The sequence below is a fragment of the Nesoenas mayeri genome (genome assembly GCF_963082525.1).
Source record: "Nesoenas mayeri genome assembly, chromosome: 14".
Taxonomy (NCBI): Eukaryota; Metazoa; Chordata; class Aves; order Columbiformes; family Columbidae; genus Nesoenas; species Nesoenas mayeri.
Genome location: NC_137556.1, coordinates 17,399,551 through 17,423,080, shown reverse-complemented (window position 1 = coordinate 17,423,080; position 23,530 = coordinate 17,399,551). Strand labels below are relative to the sequence as shown.

The 23,530-nt window shown below is 56.4% G+C and overlaps 2 protein-coding genes across 2 annotated transcripts; both read right to left on the bottom strand.

Annotated features, from left to right (window-relative positions):
* LOC308045651 (protocadherin-10-like) lies at window positions 1-4,311 on the bottom strand (the record flags this gene model as incomplete). Its single annotated transcript, XM_080353049.1, has 4 exons — window positions 1-260; window positions 488-576; window positions 673-731; window positions 1,825-4,311. 4 exons carry the CDS (start codon window positions 4,309-4,311, stop codon window positions 1-3), a joined length of 2,895 nt encoding a protein of 964 aa, XP_080209175.1.
* A 9,777-nt stretch (window positions 4,312-14,088) lies between these two features.
* On the bottom strand, window positions 14,089-23,470 carry ZMAT2 (zinc finger matrin-type 2). Its single transcript, XM_080353105.1, has 6 exons — window positions 23,381-23,470; window positions 20,325-20,418; window positions 19,712-19,835; window positions 18,713-18,786; window positions 16,635-16,780; window positions 14,089-14,929 (listed from the first exon to the last, which is right to left on the bottom strand). The coding sequence occupies exons 1-6, from the start codon at window positions 23,396-23,398 to the stop codon at window positions 14,786-14,788; spliced, it is 600 nt and encodes a 199-aa protein (XP_080209231.1). The 5' UTR covers window positions 23,399-23,470; the 3' UTR covers window positions 14,089-14,785.
* Window positions 23,471-23,530: the final 60 nt, after the last annotated feature.

Genomic DNA, 23,530 nt, shown 5'->3' with positions numbered 1-23,530 from the left:
CTATTTCAGGTCATTGTTGATAACCACACTGTCATGCATGTCACAGTAAGTTGTCATCTTCTTCCTCTTGCCAAAGGTGGAGAAGCTGTTCTTGTTCTCCTGGCCCACAAAGAGGGGCCCGTCTTTGCTGGAAAGCAGTGTGGGGGTGCCGGGGATGTAGACATTGTGCTGATAATCCAGAGCTGGGATGTGCCCCGGGTACAAGGAGCTGTACTGGGGTGTCCAGATGCTGTTGGTGCCTGCTGAAGCCTTCTGGAACTCTAGAGGAAAGATGAGCGTGAGACCGGCTCAGAGGAGGTCACATCCATAGCTCAGTGGGATAGTGACATCCATGTGTCACCATCCTTCCCTCTGGATCCTTCCCTTCTGTCACCATCCCTTCTATGCCACAAATCCCCACCACTTCTGGGAGCATGGATGTGTCCAACCACCACATCTCTACCAAGTGACAGCCACGTCTTCCCAGCCCCAGTGCCCCAATACAAACCAGAGACAGGAGTCACCAGTGTGCACAGCCTCTCGTGCTCCTTCTGGAGGGCTCTGTGGATTTCCCCCACATCCTCCAGGCTCTGGGAGCTAAAGAGAGGAGACCAATTCAAAGCTGCATTGGAGCTAACCTCCACACCCCCCTTCCACCCGCTCCCTCTGGTCCCACAGTGCCGGATTTGGTACCTCTTCAGGGCAGGTCGCTGTGTGCTGGGGGGCAGCCAGTCCATGTTGGGCTGCTTGATCTGCAAAAGAGAGGGAAGGGCAATGGTTATTGGGACTATCTGTTAATCAATCAGCCCTGGGACCCTCTGCTAATCAGCCCAGCCATGCCAGCAACAGTTTCAGTAGCCAGGAATGCAGAACTCTATCTCTTCCTTTGTCAAGAAGCAAGCAGCACATTCCCATTTTAGGGAAACTGAGGCAGTGTTGAACCAGCCTGTTCCCTTCTGGACCTGCCTTTTTTAGAGGTGCTGTGGTAACTTAGACCAAGTCTCAGGCACCAAAGGGTGAGACGTGTGGAAATTGGCTGCATATCCAATGTCCTAGAGGGGGTTGCAAACAACTAGGGGAAAATCCCATTAACATATTAGAGAAGCGAGTCCAGTAGTGCAAGGAGACGTGCGAGGAGAGCCTCTTGGCAGCGAGTCCTGGGCTCTCCTTGGAAGGGCTGTTTTATTAAAAGTCAAGTGTAAGTGGATTAGACGCCTCATCACTCTCCATCCTTGTAATCGTGTTTCGGAAAGAGTCTTTCATCGGGAAAATTAGACATTCCTCATTTCAACACCTAACAAATGTTGACATCAAAATCCCACCCCGGAGACCCCACTCCCTCCCTGCCAGCACAGCCTGGTGCGGTACAGTAGCCAGGCCTGGGTGCCAGGACTGGGGACATGAGAGGTGCCGGTGGGGCCGGGATCAGCCCCGCTGCAGCAGCAGGACACTGCAGAGCCCCACTGGCAGTGGGGAAGCGAAACAGCAGCAACTCTCAGGCTGTCTCAGTGTTAATTGCTCATCCACATGAAGGAGATGCCACCCCCACCATCCCACTGCTCTGGGGCACCAGAGCATCTCCATCCCCTCTAATGGGTGCAAAAGGCATCAGGAAAGGATTTTGTCTCGCCTCAGACAAGCCTGATGCTCCCCTAATAATTAGACCCATTGGGAAGCTCTGTGGAGAGTTTCCCGCTGCCTGATGGCTCCTAATTCCTACACTGATCAAAAGCGATGGTTATTCTCTGGGAAAAGTTGTGCCTGGATGCTCTCAGGGTAGAGGCTGAGGGAGGGGTTTGGGTAGACCCATGGAACACCAATGAACACCATTGGACATAGTATTACCTGCTTGGAGACCTGGAGGGGCTGGCCTGGTTGAGACCACTTCCCTGGGTCCTTCTCATTGTTCCGAGGTGGGCTGCAGGGTTTGAGGAACATGAAGTCGCTTTGGGCAGATTCAGGACCCAAGCAGACTTTGTAGCAGTAGCCTGGGGGGCCACCCCCGGGCACGTCGAGGCGGGTGGCAGCCGTGGTCCCTGCGGGGGGCTGCGCTGTCAGGTTGGACGTCTTCAGGCCATCAGGGGAGGGTCTGGATCCGGGGCAGCAGCGGCAGCAGGGCAGTGAGCAGCCATCATTTTGGAGGGACTGCCGCTCTCCACGGCACCGAATGGCCGTGAGGATGAGGATGGCAAGGAGGAAGGTGAAAGAGATGGAGCCCAAGGAGACAAGAAGGTAGAGGGTGAGTGGGGAGGATGAAGAGGCCTCTGGAGGGAGGCTGAACTCACTGAAGTCAGAGAGAGTCTGAGGCATGGTCTCCACCACCGAAAGCAGGAGGGACACGGTGGCCGAGAGCGCCGGCTGCCCCCCGTCCCGCACCTGCACCACCAGCCGCTGCCGTGTTGCATCCTGCTCCAGGAAGGAGCGAAGGGTGCGCAGCTCACCTGTGTCTGGTGCCACGCTGAAGAGGGTGAAGTCAGTGGCCTGGAGAAGCTGATAGGAGAGGCGGGAGTTCAGCCCCGCGTCCGCATCCACCGCTGACACTGTGCCCACGAGGTAGCCAGGCCCAGCAGATCGTGGCACCAGTTCAGTGGCCACAGAGCCATTGCGCGGCAAGGGGGAAACAATAACCGGAGCGTTGTCGTTCTGGTCCAGCACGAAGATGTGGACAGTGACATTGGCGCTGAGTGGGGGGAAACCCGCATCCTGTGCTTGCACCTCGATCTGGAAGCTGCGGATCTGTTCATAATCGAGGGAGCGCAGGGCATACATGTGCCCACTGTCTGAGTTGATAGACACGTAGGTGCCCACAGGCATGCCATGGATGTGCCCATCGGCAATGGAGTAGGACAGGTAGGCATTCTGTTGGCAGTCGGGGTCCAATGCACTGACAGAGCAGATAGAGGCACCTGGCGCATTGTTCTCCATCACGTAGACACTGTAGGAGGGCTGGAGGAAGCGTGGGGCATTGTCGTTCACGTCAGACACCGGGACGGTGAGGGTACTGCGGGTCAGCAGGGCAGGGGAGCCCATGTCCCGTGCTGTGATGCTTACGTTGTACTCAGGCACAACCTCCCGGTCCAGCGCCTGCGTGGTGACCAGCGTATAGTAGTTGCGGAAGGAAGAGCGGAGCTCAAATGGCACATCGGGGCCAACCTCGCAGCTCACGCGCCCATTGTCCCCAGAGTCCCGGTCCAGAACGCTAATGACAGCAATGACAGTGCCTGGTGGGGCATCCTCCAGCACGGGTGTGGACACAGAGGTGAGGGTCACCTCTGGTGCGTTATCGTTCACATCAAGGAGGTGCACGAGCACTCTGCAGTGCACGGCCACAGCCGAGGGTCCACGGTCCTTGGCTTGCACATAGAGCTCGTGGATGCTTGCTCGTTCATAATCCAGACGGCCCTTCAGCAGCACCTGCCCACTGCGGGGCTCTATGTGGAAGAGCTCCCGGACACGTGGCGGTGCGTGCCCACTGAAGGAGTACTCGATCTCCCCGTTGGGGCCCTCATCCGGGTCAGTGGCATTGAGCTGGATGACTAGGGTGCCGGCAGGGGCATCCTCAGGAAGGCTCACACCGTATGAGGGCTGGTCGAAGGCAGGCACGTTATCATTCGCATCCAGCACCGTGACAAGGATGTGAGCTGTGCCTGAGCGCTCGGGAACACCGCCGTCGAGAGCGGTGAGCAGCAGCCGGTGCACGCGTTGCTGCTCGCGGTCAAGAGCTTGCTCCAGCACCAGCTCTGCAAACTTGCTGGCGTCGCTGCGTGTCTGCACCTCAAGCGAAAAGAACCCGTTGGGGCTGAGCCGGTAGGTGCGCACTGAGTTGGTGCCCACGTCGGGATCCTGGGCACTCTCCAGCGGGAAGCGGGCACCGAGCACGGCGGACTCGGCCACCTCCAGCACATATTCTTGCCAGGGGAAGGTGGGTGCATGATCATTGATGTCCAGCACCTCCACCTCGACGCGGTAGAGTTCCAGCGGGCTCTCGATGAGGAGCTGCAGGTGGAGCAGGCAGGTCCCCCCGGCCTCGCACACCTCCTCCCGGTCAATGCGCTCGTTCACAAAGAGGATCCCGTTCTCCAGGTTCACCTCCAGGTGCTGCCTGGCCCCTGCCCTGGACACGATACGGAACCGCCGCGCCGACAAGCTGGACACGTCCAGCCCCAGGTCCTCGCCCAGGTTGGCCACGAAGGCTCCGTGCTCCAGCTCCTCCGGCACCGCGTAGCGCAGCTGCCCGCCCGCCGGGCGCGGTGCCGGGGTCCCGGCCAGCAGGAGGAAGAGGAGGGAGCGGAGGAAGAGCTGCCCCCGCCTGGAGCCTGCCCCGACCCCCATGGCCCCGCAGACCCCCCGGGGACGTGGGGACCCACCCGCGCCGCCCCGTCTCCCCTCGCCTGTGCGCGTCCTTGCACTTCCAACGAGTTTCGGGCTGGCGGGGGCGGTGGGGGAGGGCCCTGCCCGGACCTGGGGGCCGAGCCCCGGCCAGAGGCGACCACTTAACCCTTTCTCTGCTGGCCCCGGGGAGAGGATGCGATCCGGGCCCCGAGGTCACACCAGGATCGATCTACCGGAGCCGGACGCACCTGGGGAGGGGGCTTGCCCTGGGCAGGTCCCATTAACGGTGGTGGGAGCTCCAGCGAGACCGATCGCTGCCCGGGGCACCGGTATTACCCCACAGATGCTGTGCTGGTCCCCGCGGTAGATTAAAAGGAGCCCAGATCGCGGCGGCTGCCAAATCCCCCCACCGCGTCCCCCGCCGTGCCGGTCCTAACCTTTACCAGATGGTTAAGCCCCTCCAGACTTGATTACATTTCCCTGCACACCGTTTTCCTTGTAATGCGGAGTTTTTAATTACCGGAGCAGGGGGGATTACAGCCCTGGATAAAGCTGAGCCCATCCGTGCGGAGCCACAGAGGACCCCCCCCACTGTGCGGAGCCACAGTGACCCCTCCCCCGCCTGCTCCCACCCCGGCACCCCGCCTGCCCACAGCCCCGCGCCCCTAATCCCGGTCCCCCTCCGGGCACCCCAGTGTCAGCCCCTCGGGCTCTCGGGGCACGATCCCACTGGAGAGCCGAGGACCTCTCCCCACCGCCCCTCCGGCCAGCGGCTCCCCCCGCAGGCACAAACTTTCCGCCCCCTGCAAAAGGCGAGAGGGAGAAGGGTGAGGACCGAGCCGCTGGTCCCCTCCGGCCCCCGGAGGGTCCCAGACGGATACCCCTGCTATCCCCCCTCCCTCGCCCGGTACCGATCACGGTCTCTCCGCTGGCCAATCCGTTCTCCCCGCAGACCGGTCTCCAGCCGCCGCCGCCCCTGGGCAGCTCCGCGCGTCGCCTCTCACCGGCGCCGTCCCCGGGGCGCTCGGTAACGGGACAGGACGGCCGCCCCCCCCCGCCCCGCGACTGCTCAGGGCGCAGATAATCCCCTAACAATCTAGTTAAGGGCTCGGCGGGGCTCGGAGCGGCTTTAGCCGTGCAGTGATATTTCACCGTCTTTGTCTCTGCCTCCCGGTCCCCGGTGGGAAGGGAACCGCCAGCCCCAACCGCCCCCCCCGCTCCCCACGGGGACCCGCGTGGGAGGCAGGATTCAGGGGCGACCGGGAGACCGGAGGAAGCAGGAGGCGGCGGGGCTGGAGGGGTCTGTCGGGCTGGGAAAAGGGCTCTTGGTCCCTGGGAGCTCAGGGCGACCCAGGCGGGACGCGCTGCGGTCGCGGGGCCGCCGGTGAGGGAGCAGCGCGGGGGGCGGCGGCGGGAACCGGGACGGGTCCCGGTGGGTGAAGCCCAAGCTGCACCAGAACGGCCGATCACGGCCGGACTGGCCCCCGCAGCATCTCCCACGCCAGGGCCACCCCGGCGTCGTCGTTGCCACCCCCCGCCCCCATCTGTTTCTTTCTCATTCCACAATCCTTCCCCCGCCCTTCCCCGCTCTGTCCCCCCCTCCCCGCCCCACATCACCGCCCAGCCCTGCCCGGGGCCGGCACCCCGGCAGTGGGATGACTGGGGCACGGCTGCTCCCGGAGCCCCCCGAGGGCTGCTCAGGCCACCGGAGGATTTGGGAGGGGGGATAGTGGACACAGAGATCTTCGGGGGTCTCATTTCCCCCCTCCACTCCTTCCCCGTCTCCGACCAAGTGCGTTCCGGGAAATCCTCAGAGCTGCTCTCGCTCTTTTGTTTGATTCAGATTAAAATATTCATTCTCTCCCCACCCCGAGTGCAACCCGCTCCCGGCAGGATCCGTCACCCCCCGGACCCCCAGCCCGGTCCTGTCTGCCCTCCTCCTGTTCTGCTCGGCGATGTCCCCCCCCAGCCCCCGCCGCTCTCCATCGCCGCTTCCCTGGGTGAGGGGGGGATCTGTCATCTCCCCCTCTCTCGCTTCCCTCCCCTAAGGGAGGTCCGGCATAGCCCCATCCTGTCCCTTTTCCTCACCTCCCCGCACCCTGGGGTCCCCTCCTGCCCCCTCCTCCAGCTCCCAGGATTCCAGGGGACCTAGGGCAAAAGTGGGGGGCTTGAGAAGGGGACACAGGCTCATTCCCCGGATACCCTTCCTGAAGGAAATGGCACAGGCGCTTTTGATGCTGCAGAGGGATGTGGAATCCAAAAAAGAGCCTCTTTTGGTGGGGCACGGTAGAGGAGGGTGGACAGCAGGATGTGGGACATGGCATGGAGACAGTCCAGCACCCCAGCTATCACCCCACTTCATGTCCTGTAGATTTGAAGTATCCCCTTGTCACCCAGAGGAGAATTCAGCTGCCAGCCCTGTTCTCCTGGGGTAAGGAATCAGACTGCAGGAGAAGCTTGTTTTTGGAAGGTGCTGGAAGGTATAAGAAGGGGAGGGGGGGCCTCACTCTGAGATGTCTTGGCACAGGCGGGTGGATGGCTGGTTGTCACAGGTCAGCACTGATGTGCCTTGGCAAGGCAGCCGGAGAGATCAGGGTGGGAGGCAGCAGGAGATGCCGCAGGTTGAACTGCCTTGGAAAAGCCACACAGAGCGTAAAGGGTCAGGGGACTGTCCCCCAGCTGCCTGCAGGCACCAAACGTTGCCCAGCCACCAACATCCCTCCATTTTCCTGCCGGATGTGTTCTGGGGCAGCAGAAGCATCTGCAAGAAAAGCTGTCCCTGCCAGACCACACGTCCCTTCCCCCAGCTCCGCAGGCGCCCGTCTGCCCAGCCGTGCATGTGGGTTCGCTGCTCTCTTCTTGCTCCAAGCGAGAGCGGTTATAGTCTGCAGTGCCAAGAGGGGAGCCAGGGTGGGAGGGGGGGTCTCCTGGCTGAAGATGGGAGCAGCGCTGGTCCCGCGGCTGGTAACTCACTCCCGAGCGGCTTGTACAAGGTCAGGCGCTGGGGGCTCTTGCTTTGAAGCCACAAAGCTCAGTGCAGCGGGTGCCCTGATCCGTGCTCCTTCCCCTCTGAAGCTCTGGCTCTCTGCCTTCCCTTGGGAGGAAAAATCAGAGCCCTGAAGGGGACGGTGGCCATCTCAGTGTGTTTATCACGGCTGGTGGGGCACTCTGCCTGCCCTTGGGTGCTGGGATGCAAAACATGAAACATGCCCAGTCTCCTTGCAGAGGCACACAGGGACAGGACAGGCATGGGCTGGAGAGGGGAAATTCCTGCTAGGTACTAGGGAAAAAATCTTCACCATGAGGGTGGTAAAAAAAGCACAGGGACCAGGCTGGGGCAGGAATTGCTGTCCTTGGAGATCTCCTGAGCAAGCTCATCTCCCAGCCCTGCTCTGAGCAAGGATGCACCAGGGACCTTCAGAGGCCCCAAATGACCAAAACTGTTCTGGGATTCAGAAAGCCCTGACCTGTAGCAACCCATCCCGAGCAGAGATGGAGTGCTCACCAAGGCGAGAGTGCCCAGAGAGCCTTGGTTTCAGCAGAGCGCAGGTCTCGTGTTTGTCAGGGAGCCGTTTCTTTTCACAGACGCCTTGCCCGGAGGTGGGTTATGAGGCAATGAAGGGTGCTGGGACTCCATTCCCACCGGAATTCCTAGTCCATGGGCTCTGTCCTGCATGGTGCCTGGGTTACTCGGCCCCCACATTTTCCCCACAGCAGTGCAGGTAGACCCTTCCCACCAGGCAGGTTTAGACCCATGATGTGTCAGTAAAGTTTTCCTGAAGTTTCAGGTGTTTTGTAGGTGAGAAGAAGGTGTAGCTGAGGTGACCAACTCAAGGGCCACTACTGGTGGAATAAACTGGATTCTCTTGACCAGTGACACAGCATCGTACCCCCCAGCCCCTCCGCTGGGACAGACAGAGGCTGAGACACAAGCCCAGCCCTGTGTGGACCCGCTGTAGCCTTTTCCTACTTTTGAGCATTTTCAGGACATGGGGTCGGTCCCACTCAGCTCTGGGTGAGCCAGTTCTGGCTCCTTGGAGGACACAAACTTCAGTGGCAGCTCAGGACACCAATATCTCCTGCTTCAGAGGGGGGATCTTCTTACAAGTCAAAGCCTGCAAAGGGAGCTGCTCTCATGGTTGGTGTCTTGCTCCTCTTGAAGTAAGAGAACTTGGACCCAAATCAGAAGAAGGGCTGGGTCACCAATATCCCGAGAGTGGCAATTGTGCCCCCGGCACCTTCTTAGAGACCCTCCCTAAAATGTCCTGTGGGAATGTCTCCTCTCCCTGGGAAGGACTGAGAAGGGAGGGGGATCAGTGAACTGGAAAATAAGGGTGGGCAACGGTGTGATGGCTGCACGGGGGAAGAGCAGAGGTTTGGGAAGAGAGCAGGTAACGCCTCTGTCAGGCACCAGCTGACTGAGCTTGGAACAATGTGCCCAGCACCTGCATCTGAACTTTTGAAAGAAGATTAAAAAAATGATTTAAGGCTTAGAAAAATATCTTACAGGGAGGAGCAGAAGTGAAACTGCCTGAACTCTGTGCAAAAAGAAGCTGGAGGAGGTTTGATGGCAGGACCAGCGAGGTGTCACAAGGAGGAAAACCTGGGGACAACTTGACATCTAAAGGTGTGGGGATGCGTGGCTTGAGGCAGACAGGTCCATGCACCGGGATCGAGCTGTTGGAACTATTGATGGTGTCTGTATCTCTTGGCACCTGCAGATTGATGTGGGACAGAAGATGTGAGTTCATCAAGCCCAGTTTCCCCCAGTGTATCTTGATTAAATGGGAAGACTGGCCTTGGGCAGAGGGGTCTGAGCAGAGAAACCACTGCAATTTCCCCTCCGTGTGGGTGATCCCACAAGAAATCTGACCTGCTCTTTCCTATGAGAAGGTCCTAAAGCCACAAGGAAGTATCTGGTCAGCTCCCAAAGGGCTCCAGGGAAGGGGCCATCACCCCAACACAGCCCAAACATGACAATGACAGCTTCCCTTAGATCCTGTGCTTAGATCCTGAAATCTCTCCTCTCCTCTCCTCTCCTCTCCTCTCCTCTCCTCTCCTCTCCTCTCCTCTCCTCTCCTCTCCTCTCCTCTCCATGCACTAAATAGCAGCTGGAAATGTTGGAGTTGGGACCCCAGTGAGGAGGCCAAGGAGCAGGAGTTGGGGTGAATGTTTCCTTGTCCTTGCTCCACATACATCTTGCATCAATGCCCAAACAACAAACGGGTGTTTGCAATTCTCTTTGAAGTCCCACATCCCTGGGTTAGGTTGGTAGTTTCAGGAGGGAAAGGTAGAAAAAGACACATTCTCCTTTGTTGCCATTTCTGTTTTTTAGCCATCTGCTCCTACGGAGCCATTCCGGACCTCTGGGGATGCATCTCTGGAGAAGAAAGTCCAGTTCTTCCAGACCTGGACAGATACAGGGATGTTCCCTGCTTCTCTATCCCCCCGTCACTTCATTCCTCTGTCCCCATTCCCAGGACAAGGACCAGCTCCACCATCCCACTCTCTCCTGGCCGCTGCCAGGGGCTCTGTGGCCCCCTGAGACAACCCCAACACCCCCAATCGGCTCCCGGGAGCTTTGCAGATCCTCCGGGTCTCTGTTTTCTCCCCCACCAGCCCTACTTCTTTCCTCTCTGTCTGGGAGATCAGTCATCGAGGGTGTCGACGTGCACCCGACTCCCGCGGGAGGGTGGGAGCGCGGAGCTGGGGGTGGTGTTCTGCTGCGAGAGCCAAAGCTGCCATCAGCAGCCGCTTTGATCTGCAGACAATTACAGACGAGTGTAGGACCTCGCTCCGCTCCGCCAATAAATAATGGAATTTGTGCGTTGACACAGACAGATTTCCCCCAAACTGTCAAGAGAAGGGGAGACGGAGAGTGAGCGAACAGGAGCCCAAGCGGCTGGAGGGAAGGGGAGATGAGTGGGCAGGGGAAGGGGCTGTGGGCAAACAGGGAGAGGGGGTGAGGGAGGGTGAAAAGAACAAGTTTAAGGAGACAATGCTGATGGGTGGAGCTGGGCAGGGAGGCGAAGAAGCCCAAGGAACACTTATTTGTAGAGGGGAAGGAGAATCAAGACAGGAGCTGTGGGTGGAAAGGAGGGGGAGCGCTGCACACACAGCAGGCTGGAAGCAGAGGGAAAAGAATAAATCTGAAGGTGGAAAAGAAAGAGCAGGAGGAACAAAGGCACGGCAGCGCCCGGGGCTCCCGCTGCCTGCACATCAGAGCTCCCCGCGCAGGGACCGTGTCCCCGCACCCGCGGCACGGCGGCCCTGGCCCCCTGGGGAGGCACCCGTGAGCGGGTGAACTGGTGCCACTGGTGCGCAGCCGGCAGCAGCAACCTGCTCTGAGATCACAAGTCCCCAAAAAACCTCCTGCGGAAGCCTTGTCCCCACGCTCCCCCGCTCCTCCTCATCTCCCTGATCCCTCTCCAGCCTGGAGCTGTTTGTTCTCTGGATGACGATGTTTTCTTATTTTGCTTGTGACAAAGAAATATCTTCCCTTTGCTCAGGAGCTCCGCACCGAGCCCAGCAGGAACCACGCAGCCCTCCAATGGCTCTCCAGCCCAACCTGGCACCAGACCCAACTGGGATGGGGGCAGCCACTGGGGCCATCTCCTTCCTCCCAGTTTGGGACACTCCAGAGCACCATTTGTTGCCTCTTGGCCCCATTTGTGGCTTGACTTGGCTCAACCCTGAGCAGGGACTGTGTGGACAGTGGCCCAACCTGCCGAGGTCTCCAGGCCAAGCACGGCTGCGCTGTACGTGTCCCCTGCTCCCTGCTGTGCCCTTTTTGGAAAATGGGTGTCCAGGTTTCCCAGCCAAAGCTTTGGATGGGGAGCAAACACCTCCCAGCCCAGGGAACCCCCACAAGCCTCTTGTCTTCCCCTATCCCAGCGTCCCCTCCCTTTCCGCTCCCTCCTGCAGAAACACCAGCTCCAAACAGTGGTGGGACATTTTTTTCTTGCACAGATCAGGCTCTCCCCCAGGGGCACCTTGTCCCCCCCATGAGGAAAGCAGGACAGGCTACAGGTTGGGCCAAGCGCTGACTGCTGGGGGTGGCACTGAGTGAACAGGGTGTCTGTGGGGCTGGGGACTCCGGGGTTGTGTGGGATGTTGCTGCAGCAGAAGTTGGGTGCAGAGCCAGGAGCCTCCCAGCCTGTCCCAGCAGAGCGAGTCTGGTGGCACAACCTCCTGGCACCACTGTACTGGGTCAAAGAGAAGCAGGAGGGGTTTCCGGTGACATTGCCCATGAAAGTTGTTGAGCTGCATGATGGCAAACGACAAGAGCGGCAGCCTAACTGGGGCAGCGGTAGCTCATGGCCTGAGCAGTGGGAGGACTGGAGCTCCTGCCAGGCTCTTAAACCTCTGCTTTGGGAGGACTGGGTGTAAAACTGGTGTAAATTGCTAAAAAGCTGAGTCTTTTTGCTAATGAAGTCCCTGAAGCAGGTAACGATTCAGCTGCCCAAAGCAGAGTAACGCACAGGGCCAGGCTGGGACACCTCCAGAATCACTGCAGGTCCCTGATCCCAGTCACTCCGCTGGGCTGGTGGGAATCCTGGGCTGGATCCGGCGGCTGCTGCTCTGGTCCCCACCAGGACCTGAGGAGAGCGACGGAAGGTGGGACAGCAGGGGCGGGCACAGCAGCCTCCCAGCCCCTCTGAAGGGGAAAAGCAGCTTCTCAGTGTGGGCGGTGGAGCTCAGCCCCTCCACAGCGCTTCAGTCCCCACTCCCGTGGTGAGCCCATGCAAGACGACGTGGTGCGGACAACAGATTTGTGTTTCCCCTGGGCTCTGCGGTGACGCCCCAGCGCTTCTCCAGCAACGCCATCAATATTTAACGGGATGGAGCTGTAACAGTCCGGCTCAGCTGAGCGCAGTCCCCAGCATGGTTGGGCTGCAGGCAGGTCTGAACCGGGAGATCCTCCCCACGGGTCCCCACAGCGCGAGGAACTGCTCTGTGGCCAGGGCAGAGCCTCGCACCCTCTGCCCAGGCACCGAGAACGAGCACCAACCTGTCTCCAGGTACCTCTAAACATTTTCACAGCGAGACCAGGCAGGACACTCCAGCCTGGACGTGGGAACCATGAGAGATGCGTTCTTTACTTCAACAGATCCCACCTGTGGAAGAGCTGCAGGGAAAGGGGCTGCAGCCGGCACAGAGCGCCCGGCCCTGTTTGCTGGTGGGGGACACAGGGAGGAAGAGCTGCCAAGCTGCAACCTCCCTCCCTAATTAAAACCCTTCCTCCCTAATTAAACCCCAAGCCCTGACCCCCATGGGCACATGCAACACAATCCTTAGCAAGTGCTGAGGAAGAGTCACTGAGAACCGCTGCTTCAGCATTGGGGGGAAGCAAAGGGTTAATCAGCAGGCACAGGGAATGTTATCTGTCTCTTCTCTAAATATTATTTCCTCCCATGAAACCAGCTTTTCATCCTTGGCTAGAGGCAGCTCCCGCTGCTGGGAATCCAGCGAGAGCTTGTATCTGCTGCCGCACACCCCAGTGCTCCCAGCGAGCTGCCGAGACAAAGAGCCCGGCTCCCCCGGCTCCAGCAGCCCCGGCGCTGGGACCAGGCGGCCGCGGCGCGGGGACACCGGGGCTGCGGCCCAGAGGACGCCGGTGGCCTCGGGATGGAGTGTGGATACAACAGGGTTTTTACCAAAGGGGAATCTCGTTAATGAGAGTCCTCTCCCACCCCGCAAATCAAATTCAGGCTGCGGCGAGGGTTTGGCTGCCTGTAGAGCTAGTGGCTGGGATAAAATGGCTGCTGCTAAATCTTCTCTGAAACATCCTAAACTTTTAATGCGTATGAAACCGCCGCAGCATCCCTCTCGCACCCCGGAGGGCACAAAGGCACAAGCGTCTCCTCTCTCCCATTCAGCCGGAGCCACGTGCTGCAGCCTGAACAGCGTTAGGTACGTGGCTGGAATGAAAGTCGCCTTCCCGGCTCGCGCGCTCAGAAAGCGCTCGCCGGAGTCAAAGGAGTGCCGAGTTAAAAGGGTCAAACCTCCAAGGACAGTTGTCTCTGACTGGCTCTATATCATTTCAATAGCATCTTCAACGGGGATTATAATCTGAATTGAAGCGGAAAGACCCGAGGCAATGAAGCTGTCAGCGGTCTAAGATTAAGGAATTAAAACAGCAGCAAAGCATTACAGGATTTGTTCTAGATGTATTAGAACGAGCAGGTGAAACACACTGCAGCCTTCCCCAGGTTGGAAGATTTGTGTGAGTACAGAGAAGGGCAAGAGCAAGGATCTCATCAATATACATAAAAAGAGAGAGAAGAGTGAAACCAAGCTACGAAAACCCAGCCACGCGAAATATAAATCCTCACTGTAGAGGGAAATGAGTCGCACAAGGTTTGAGTGAGGTAAATAAAAGTAGAAATGAAGTGGATTTAGGGGAGGGCAGAGGTGACAAGACGCTGATACCAGCAGACAGGAAAAAAATGGCCCTTAATATACCAAGGCTGGTAAAGTCTGGACCGCGGCCCAGCCCGCTCTTGGATGGGCTCATGGAAACGCAGGTCCCAGTCCCGTCTTCCCTTCCCCTCCATGGTCTTACACTCATCTCCAAAATTCCTTTAAAAAGCCAGGAATGGTGGCAAGTGCCTGCACAGGGGAGCTGAGCGGAGAGAGGGGGGGTGACAAGCCTCGCCTCTGCTCTGTTGAGGTCCCAACAAGGCCAGCGTGCAGCCTGACAGACACCAGCAGCTCTTCTTGGAGAGAAACAGCAGTGCTGGAAACAACGAAAGAATCAAACTCCCACCAAAGAACCCATTAAAACGATCCATTTATTTCTGGCGAATTGTACACATCTTTCTTTCATTCGCTCTATCCTAGATCAGTCGCGGGGAGGAATTTCTCCCTGGCCTTAAAGATACCGAAGTGATGGGACGAAACACCGAGAAAAGCAGGGCAGGATCCCTTGCAGATAAAATACACAGGAAAGTTTCAGCGACCCCGACTCCATGCAGCCACCAGCTCTGCTCAGCACAAGCTGTAACGATGCAGGTTGTGCCGCTCAGCACCGCTCGCTGCGGCACATTTCCCTCACCTACACGATCCAAAAAAGCAACGGAATCGCTCCCTGCGTCTCAAACACGCAGCCTTGCTGATAACTAGAACAAACTAGGGCCCGGAACAACCAGACGAATCCTGAACCAGGCCATCTGTACAGAACTGTTGCACTTCACTGACACAAAAACGTACCCAGCAGAGCAGTTCCCTGCGTGCGCAGGACCGCGGAGCAGCGAGGAGCAGCCGGATCTAGGACACAGAAGGAGAAGGGAAGCTAATGACAGGCAGAGCTTGTTCTGCAGCGCAGGTAGAGCATGGAATCGCTTTTCAACTCCTCCAGCCAACCTCTACTGGGAGATTTACATACAAGTCCTCAAACAAGTCTGTTAAGAGTTATCCAGAGTCCCCTGGGTAAAAACAATCTGTTTCAAGAAAGAGGAGAGTCCAGAGCTGCTCAGTGATTCTTTTTGGTTGAGCCAAAACCCGAGAAACCCATCACGGCTGCCATTTCGTCATCCTCTTCAAATGTCAATTCTTCCTCTGCCCGCCTTTTCTTCTCTCTCTGCTTCTCCTTCTTGTAGGCTTTGGCCTTTTCCTCCTGCAGCAAGGGACAGAATAGCAAAATCACTTCAGCCTCCTGAGCTGAGGAAGCTTTTGAGACACCGAGCACCGCACAGTTAACCCCGGTCCTACCAACTGCACCCAGGTTGTGTCTGAGGAAACGGCCTCAAGTTGCGCCAGGGGAGGTTGAGGTTGGATCTTGGGAACAATTTCTTCCCCAAAGGGCTGTGGGGCATTGGAACAGGCTGCCCAGGGCAGTGCTGGAGTCACCATCCCTGGAGGGCTGGACAGACGGAGATGAGGTTCTCAGGGACATGAGTCAGCGTCAGGGGTGGGGTAACTGTTGGACTCAATGATCTTAAGGGTCTTTCTTTACTAACCTAAATGATTCTGTGAAAGCAGCCAGCAGAAACCTGGCCTGCACCTCTCAGGAGGTTTCCCACCCCACTGACCACCCTACAAGGGGAGCCCCACACACAAGATGTAGCCAAAAAGAGGTGTTATGAAACACTGTCTTCTGAATAAATGTCTGAAGTTTTGTCTGGAATCAACACTGAGGCAAGAGGAAGCTGTTTTTGAAGCAAGAGCCTTTTGCTTGTACGACGCCCCGTTCCAGTGGCTGCGGTGCCGAATGTCACTGCCTGTTGGCTCTCAGCCTGGCAGAGTGACAGCTGCTCACTGGAACAGAAGCTGAAGCTCTCAGCGGCTCGGGGGGGTTTTGGCATCAAAGCGTTTGTGCTGCTCTAATCAAAGCGTTTTGCTCTGCAAGGATCACAAGCCCTGGAACAGCGCCAGCCTTGTACCGGGCAACGCAGAACCAGGGCTCCGGCTCCCAACTCAGCAGCCGCTCCTGCCGTCCCCATCACCAGCCGCAGCCACTGCAGACAGCCGTGCCCTGGAGACAGCTACACCGAAAGCTGCTGCTGGTTTATTTGTTGCCATGTGTCGATTGGCAGCAGCTTTTCAACCCTCAGCACTGCGGAGGCACCTGCCTCCCGCCTCCCCAAGACAGGCCAGGCTCAGCCGCACCAAAGGCTGCTTGAGAGGAGAGCACAGGTCTGCTCTGTGTGCGCCCCACCAGAGCACCCTGCGGTGACAGAAAGCTTGGGCTTGGGCAGGGAGACTCAAACGAGCAGCAATTTTTAACATTTGGTTGGTATCTGACTGCTGATGGAGGAGAAGCATCCATAGAAGCTCCTCAACTGTCATAACTTTGTCAGGTTTTCAAATAAATTTGATCTTCATGCCAGGGAGCTGACGCCTGAGCCCAGGTTTGAGAGGAATCTCCTGTCTCTCGCTGCCTCCACACACATCTCACCACTCACAAAGCTTTCCCACTCTCGGGGAGCCCACCCGCAAGCAACGTGCCACGTGGAGAAGGATCTCAGCAATCCCAAGAACCATGGAAGGGACAAGGACACATATCTGCTTCGCAGAGCACATGAGTTCTAACATGACGGGACACGAAACGTGGGTGCACTGTCAGGCTTGTGGGTGCACTGTCAGGCTTGTGGCACTCACAGTGGAAACCTGAAGCACCAGAAGTTACCCTCACACAGGAGGAGGGGAAAAAGGTTTCCAGGGCAGCAGTGACAAACTTCTTAAAAAGCAAAGAACAATGAAACAAACCCCACTCACAGCAGCAAAGAAGCCTATGCTATCAAGAACAGGGCTTCTGTGGAACAAGATTAGGAACCTGGCTTCATTTCCTCACAAAACAGTTCATAGGGGGAATTGCTCACCTCCTCACGGAGCTCCTTCATCCTCTCCTCGAAGTCATAGTCCTTCTGCTTCTCCTCCATCTTCTTCTTGTTCACCTCAAAGCGTTTCTTCACCTGGTCAAGTGTGGAGCGCTCCACCCGCATGGACATGCCCAGATTTCTCTGGTCTAGAAAACAGGAGTGGAATCAGTCATGCTTGGCAACACTCGTGGCTTTTGAGGGTCTGCACATTGTCCTCGATCCCAATTTGAATTTCTCAGCACAGCTGCCCCTTCTGGCCTGTTACCCCTCTCCTCAAAGCAAGTTCAGGCCAGACTACACTCAGGGTCAAGGCCATACACCCTCAGGCTCGGAGCTCCAGCCTGACCTGACTGCACCGGCGCACGGGCCACCCACCACTGACAGCACAGGGAGCAGCATCGTCCATTGGGGAATGAGAGGCTCAAGAGCAGCTCCACAGAGAGGGATCTGGGGGTTCTGGTTGATGACAAGTTGAACATGAGCCAACAGTGTCCCTGGAGCCAAGAGGGACCTGTGTCCTGGTGCATCCAGCACAGCATGGCCGGGCAGGGAGGGGATTGTCCCGCTCTGCTCTGTGCTGGGGCGGCCTCACCTGGAGCAGGGCTGGGGATACAGAAGAAAAGGAGATAAAGCTACTGGAGAGTGTCCACAAGAGGCCACAAAATTGGTGAAGGGCTTAGAGGGGAAGCTGTATGAGGAGCGGCTGAAGTCACCAACCTCAGTTCAGCCCTTCATCTCAGGCCTATGCAAAGTCATGTCAGGATTTTTTACTTCAGATTCTCTCATAAGGACTCATTGCTCATTTCCCAACACATCAAACAAAGCGCTTCAGCGTCCTCTTCCCATTCACATAAAAGCACTGGGCTTTAGCACACTGGGTTTTATTCCCAAAGCTACAGAAAACTGGCCCTCAGCTTCTCTTCTGAAACCCCATTTCTCAAAGGTTCAAGCAGCCAAGTGTGCAGCTTGGGGTCACACACATCACTGCCTTCTGGTGAAGGGGCCATTTGTTGACTTCCACGGGGAGCCAAGAATCACTTTGAGGAGCTGAACAATGTGCCAAGAGTGTGTCAGCACATCCTGTTGCTCCTTTACTTTTTCCACTTCCCCGCTCTCTGAATATCTTGAGGAGAAGCAATGCCCAGTTGTGAAATGGGAGCCAGTTCAATTAGGGCACAGCCCTCTTTTCCAAGTTAAACACAGGAAAGGAACAGATTGATTAACTGGGAACTCTGATCTCTTGTCTTTATCTTGGGGAACAGAGAGAAGAACCAGAGACACATGCAGGACCACACTGCTGGACCCAGCTCCAGGGTCAAACTGTCCCACTCTGCTCATCCTCAGCAAACCACAGCGGTGTAAACGCTGATCGTACCCTGGAGCTCAGGGACCAGCTTGGAATTGATAATTAAGACTTAATGAAACTTTCACTTCTGTCTCACTGGGAAAAGTCATTGCCCGTTTAAATGAATAATGGCCAAGGTGGCCACCAGCATCCTGGCCTGTATCAGAAATGTGGCCAGCAGGCCCGGGGCAGTGACTGCCCCCTGTCCTTGGCACTGGGGAGGTCAAACCTCAAATCCTGGGGTCAATTTTCAGCCCCTCACACCAAGAAAGGCCTTGAGGTGCTGGAGCAAGTTGAGAGAAGGGAACGGAGCTGGTGAGGGGCTGGAGCACAAGTGTGATGGGAGCGGCTGAGGGACCTGGGGGGTTCAGCTGGAGAACAGGAGCTGAGGGGAGACCTTCTGATCTCTGAACTGCCTGAAAGGAGCTTGAAGCCAGGGGGGTCGGGCTCTGCTCCCCAGGAACAAGCGCCAGGAGCAGAGGAAACGGCCTCAAGTTGCGCCAGGGGAGGTTGAGGTTGGATCTGGGGAACAATTTCTTCCCCAAAGGGCTGTGGGGCATTGGAACAGGCTGCCCAGGGCAGTGCTGGAGTCACCATCCCTGGAGGGTTGGACAGACAGAGATGAGGTTCTCAGGGACATGGGGCAGTGCCAGGGTTGGGACAGTGGCTGGACTTGACAATCTTAAAGGTCTTTTCAACCAAAACGATTCTAAGGTACAAAAATTATCCTTACGTTTTTTGCCATTGATGTGATCCAGGAAGTTAATGGAGTCTTTCACCACGCAGTCACAGACGTTACAGTAATACCTGGCAGGAGAGGGAAAACAAATAACGCCGAAGCATAAGATCATCTCATCTCCCAACTCTTTGAGACAACCTACAGCGTGAAATCTGCACATCGCTTGTGATACAGCTCCTTTCTCCTGGGCAAGAGACTTTCATTAGAGAGCCCCAGGGAACAGGAATGTGCAGGGCACAGGCCAGACTGCCAGTGCGGCCCACGTTACACTGGAGGTACCGACACCAACAGACGACAGAAACCAAATCATCAGCTGATCTGTGATCCATCAGTCACGGTTTTTCTCACTTTATGGTCTTTGCTGACTTATTACTTATTTTACATCTAGTTTAGGCTATGGAAATTGTGCTAGACTAAAAGCAAATTTGAGTGATTTTCTTATTCGAGTTCACAGTGGGTCATAAATTAGCAAAGACAACTCAACATCAACAACATTTTGGCCCAAGAACTGCTAACAAAGGTTCAGTGCAGTGGTTGGTCAAGAAGTTTTGCAAAGGACACAAGAGCCTTGAAGCTGAGGAGCATAGTAGCATAATGAAGATGTGTCCAAGCCTAGTTATAATGATTTAAAATTCACATCCAAAAGTGCAGTTAGTTTTGCACCAACCTAATACCATCCCTAGGGACAGGCAGGTGGATGTTTCTCCCCTTCCCAGGGCACAGAAATCCAAATCAGACACTCAAATCACCAGCAGACAGAGTCTTGCTCGTGGTTGGCGCTACGGGCGTGCAGAGCAATGCTGGTGTCACATAATAACGTTAGAAGAGACTCATCCTGCTGTGGCTCTTCCACACATCAGCCCAAAGACCCTGTTCAGCTGTAACACGGGGCAGCACCACCTCCAAACCCAGGAGGGGATCCCCATGAGGGCTCAGGGTCCCCCGGCCTGACCAGCACAGCCCTGGGACCGCAACAAAACCACCTCGACCTACCCCCCCATCTCTGACTGCGGGGTGGTTTTGGTGATGACGATGGTTTTCCCCAGCTTCGACTCCAGGTCCACTTTGTAGTCTCGGTGCCGCAGAAGTTCCCTTTTGACGGGCTGAGCTGGTTTGCCTAGAACATACACAGAAAACCAAGTGTTTATCAGAAAAGGTCAAGCTTGACATGCCGGATTTCACGGGGCCCTTGATGAAAAGGGGCCTGCCGGGAATCTGAGACTACTTGATTCATGCAGAAATTACATCTTTTTTTTTTAATCTGTAAAAGATCATTTCCTCCTCACTATTTCTGAACCAGGAATAGGAACCACTATTAGAACCAAATAGATCTGTGAGGTGTCTCCAGCTCTGACTTGGGTCATATTCTGAGATCTTGTTTCCAGGGGCTGATTGTTCTTCTCCTTCCCCAAGGAACAGGAAGACAGAGGCAAAGGTTCTCAGTCATTACTTTTCTCAAAAAATATATTCAGTGGCAGGCAGAGGAAAAAGGATGGGAGCAAGGCAGCCCTCAACTGCTGCTGCTTCCCTCTGGATTTCACTTCCAGCCGCTCTGTCCCTCTCAAACGCAAAGGGCTGGGGTGACTCCCTGCCAGGCACTACGCACCATCTTTCTTTTCTCTCTCTTCCGTGAGCCGCTTCTCTGCAAGTTTCTCATATTCATCTTTGTCCCACTTTCGGCGGAAGTCAAAGTTCTTAGTCTGAGAAGGAAACGAAGCATATTAATGTTTATCATCAGTTTGAGTAGCTCTGATGGGAAACCGGGGAAAGAGGTGGAATTGCTTGGCCTGTGCAGCCAGAGCAGTAAATTAAGGACACAATGTTATACCCCCATGTCCTGTTTTCATATCTAGGAATTAAGGATGTAGCTTAAGAGAATGACAGAGTATGCACATATCCACTTATTCTAGAAGGATTTCAAAGCACTGAGAAAAGTAACAAATTAATCTCAATGGCTCCTGAGATGATCAGCCAGGGTTTCGCTCTGAAAACCAGACAGACACGGGATTTAAACAGATTGATCTGAGACCTCAGAAGTGCCACCTGATGAACATGGTGCAGGTGTTAGCAGGTCACACACCCCCATTCCAAACAGCAATTAAACCCAAGCTGCAATTATGGGATGAGTAAGCCGTGAAACAGAACATGAGCTACAAAGAGTTTGACTGAAACGCAGGAGTTCAGAAGGCTGCGCACACTGGCTCCCGCAGAGACTGTCCGCACGTCTGCACGTTACAGGAACCAAAGCACTGAGTTTGCTGTGAAATCTCTTGAGTTTTACAAGTGAGATCTGTACAAACAAACCAGAAACAGCTCTGAAATGTCCGTCTGTCGCAGCACAGTGTGGAGACACCAGGGAAACCACCTGGTCCTGCCCCAGCTCCCCAGAGAGCCCTGAGGAGCAGCAACAGGACAGGTCATGGGAAGAGAAGCCCAACTCAGGTGAAGCCGGCACCGCAGAAAACCAAAACTGCCCTTTTGAGGCGGATTTTTACCTAATCACCAGCACTGAGGGCAGAAGCGACTGGACAAGAATCCCATTTTCACACTAGTCCAGCCTCACCAAACCAGCGCAGCCTCTTCCCTGGGGCTGCCCCATGTGCACCCAGTAACGGTCACGGTCGTAACTCCAATGCTTCTTTATTTTCTAGAGAAGAGAACTCCCGTTGGGTCAGAAAGCTGCATTTCTCTTGGCATGGCAGTGAGAGGCTCTCAGCTTCATATTAAAAAAGGATGGATGTATTTTAAAACACCTCCAGGATAGAAAGACCCCCCACCCCCCACCCCACTGCCTCCTCTGTTCAGCCAAATCAAGAATCCAATCACAATCCAAAGGAAATAAATCTCATTTGAAGCCACAGCAGCAGCAGCACAGTCATTTAAGGTTTTCTCCTCGGGCAATCCTTCAAATGGAACGAACAACTGCTGATAGGAATGAAAATGCCTTAGGGAGGCGCAGAAAAATTCTCATTTATTCCCAGAGTTTCTTAAGCACTTTAAGCATGTCATAACAGGTTTTATTAACCACCCTGAGCAAAAGAAAAGAAAATATCACGGAGTGTAAATTAATGTTTGGGGGTATTTTCCAGAATCTAGACTATCCTGCACGCCAGCGCATGATCACAAATCATAGCTGGGGGGAGCCCGGAAAGGAGGCAATTTACTTGCTGCTTCATTCTCTGCTTGTAATAAAAGGGAAAGAGTCTTTTGCAGATCTTTTACCAATCTCCCTCCTCCAGGCACAGGAAAAGAAATTAAAAAGAAATTAAACCCCAAACAAGATTTTGGCTAGACATTATCCAAAGGAACTTTTCTGAACTGGTCTGGTGGAGGCAAGGGTGGCCGCAAGCCCTAAAATCTTTATCTAAGCACCGCTTTGGGTGAGAGTATTTCCCAAATAAGTAACAACAATTAAAGAGCAGAAGTGCCCCAAAGCCTCCTGTTCCCTGTGGAGGTGGACAAGGCACAATCTGCCACTATCAGCACCAAAGACTACAAGATAAGTCTCAACTCAGGCTCAGTCTAACAGGACACAGACATAAATAAACCCCGGGTCTCATGTCCTGGCGAGCAGACATCCCGCTTCCTGACCTCCCTCACCGCTCCTCAGCCAGCAGCTTTAAGGGAAGGGAAAAGTGGCCGAGAACACAGAAAAGCGCAGCCCCTGTGGAGATGACAACTCTCTGGGGTGTCACCTGAGGTGTCTGAACTGCTCCAGCACCCCAATGGCACCCACCTCACCCATCCCATCTCAGCATTCCCAACAACAGATCCTCTGGGATCCATGAAGGCAGTCAGAGCTCACTGCTACACTGCACAAATCCACCACCACCACTAGAATCAGACAAGGGGCAACGGGTACAAACTGGAACACAGGAGATTCCACTTAAACATGAGAAGAAACTTGTTCCTGGTGAGGGTGTCAGAGCCTGGCCCAGGCTGCCCAGGGGGTTGTGGAGTCTCCTTCTCTGCAGACATTCCAACCCGCCTGGACACCTTCCTGTGTAACCTCATCTGGGTGTTCCTGCTCCATGGGAGGATTGCACTGGATGAGCTTTCCAGGGCCCTCCCAACCCCTGACATTCTGTGATTCTGTGATTTATGAATCGCAGGTACAGAAAATGCAGTTTCTCCATGCAGGGCAGACAGCAGCAGCAGCTCCAGCAGAGCCAGGAAACAGGCAGCGCTGCCCCGGGGAAGCCAGAGGGATGGGCAGGAAAAGAGGGGGAACAGGAGGAGCTGCCTCCACCATGGCCCAGCGCCAGGAGGCCCCGGGATGGGCTGGAGGCCGGTGGGCACCCCCACCCGGGGCTGGATCCCCGCACACCGCCCGGCGGCAACGGGAAGATCGGGGCGGGGGTTCGCCCTCCGCCGAGCCCTGAAGGCACCGAGGCCTCTGCGGGGGCCCCGAATCTCCCGCTACCCCCGCACAGCGAGCACCGCGGGGTGCAAAGCAGCGATGGGGCCTCCGCACCAGCCCCGGCCCGTCACCCCCGGGCGGGCTGCAGGCCCGAGCGCGGCCCGAACGGGCGGGGCGGCCCTGGCGCCGCCTGCTCCTCCCGAGCGGCCCCGGCCCCGCCGCCGGCACAGCCCTGGGGCTACTGGGCAGGGGAGAGAACGAGAGCGCGGCCCCGCCGCCCCCGGCCCGCTGCCCACACCTACCCCGCTGCCCGACGCCATGGTGAGGGTGCGAGCGACAAGGAAACGCAAACTGTCGCGCGGTGGCTGCCCGGGCCGTAAAGCGGGGTAGTCCGCCCGAGCACCAACGAGTGCCCGCGTTCTGGCCTAGAGCGCCGCGGGGGGGCGGTCGTG

Bases quoted from the DNA above. Each gene is read 5' to 3' on its own strand.
- ZMAT2 (XM_080353105.1), bottom strand. The intron at 19,836-20,324 runs GTGCGTAGTGCC...TGTATGTTCTAG, and splicing joins AGAGAGAGAAAAGAAAGATG to GCAAACCAGCTCAGCCCGTC. The intron at 14,930-16,634 runs GTGAGCAATTCC...CCCTTGCTGCAG, and splicing joins TGAAGGAGCTCCGTGAGGAG to GAGGAAAAGGCCAAAGCCTA.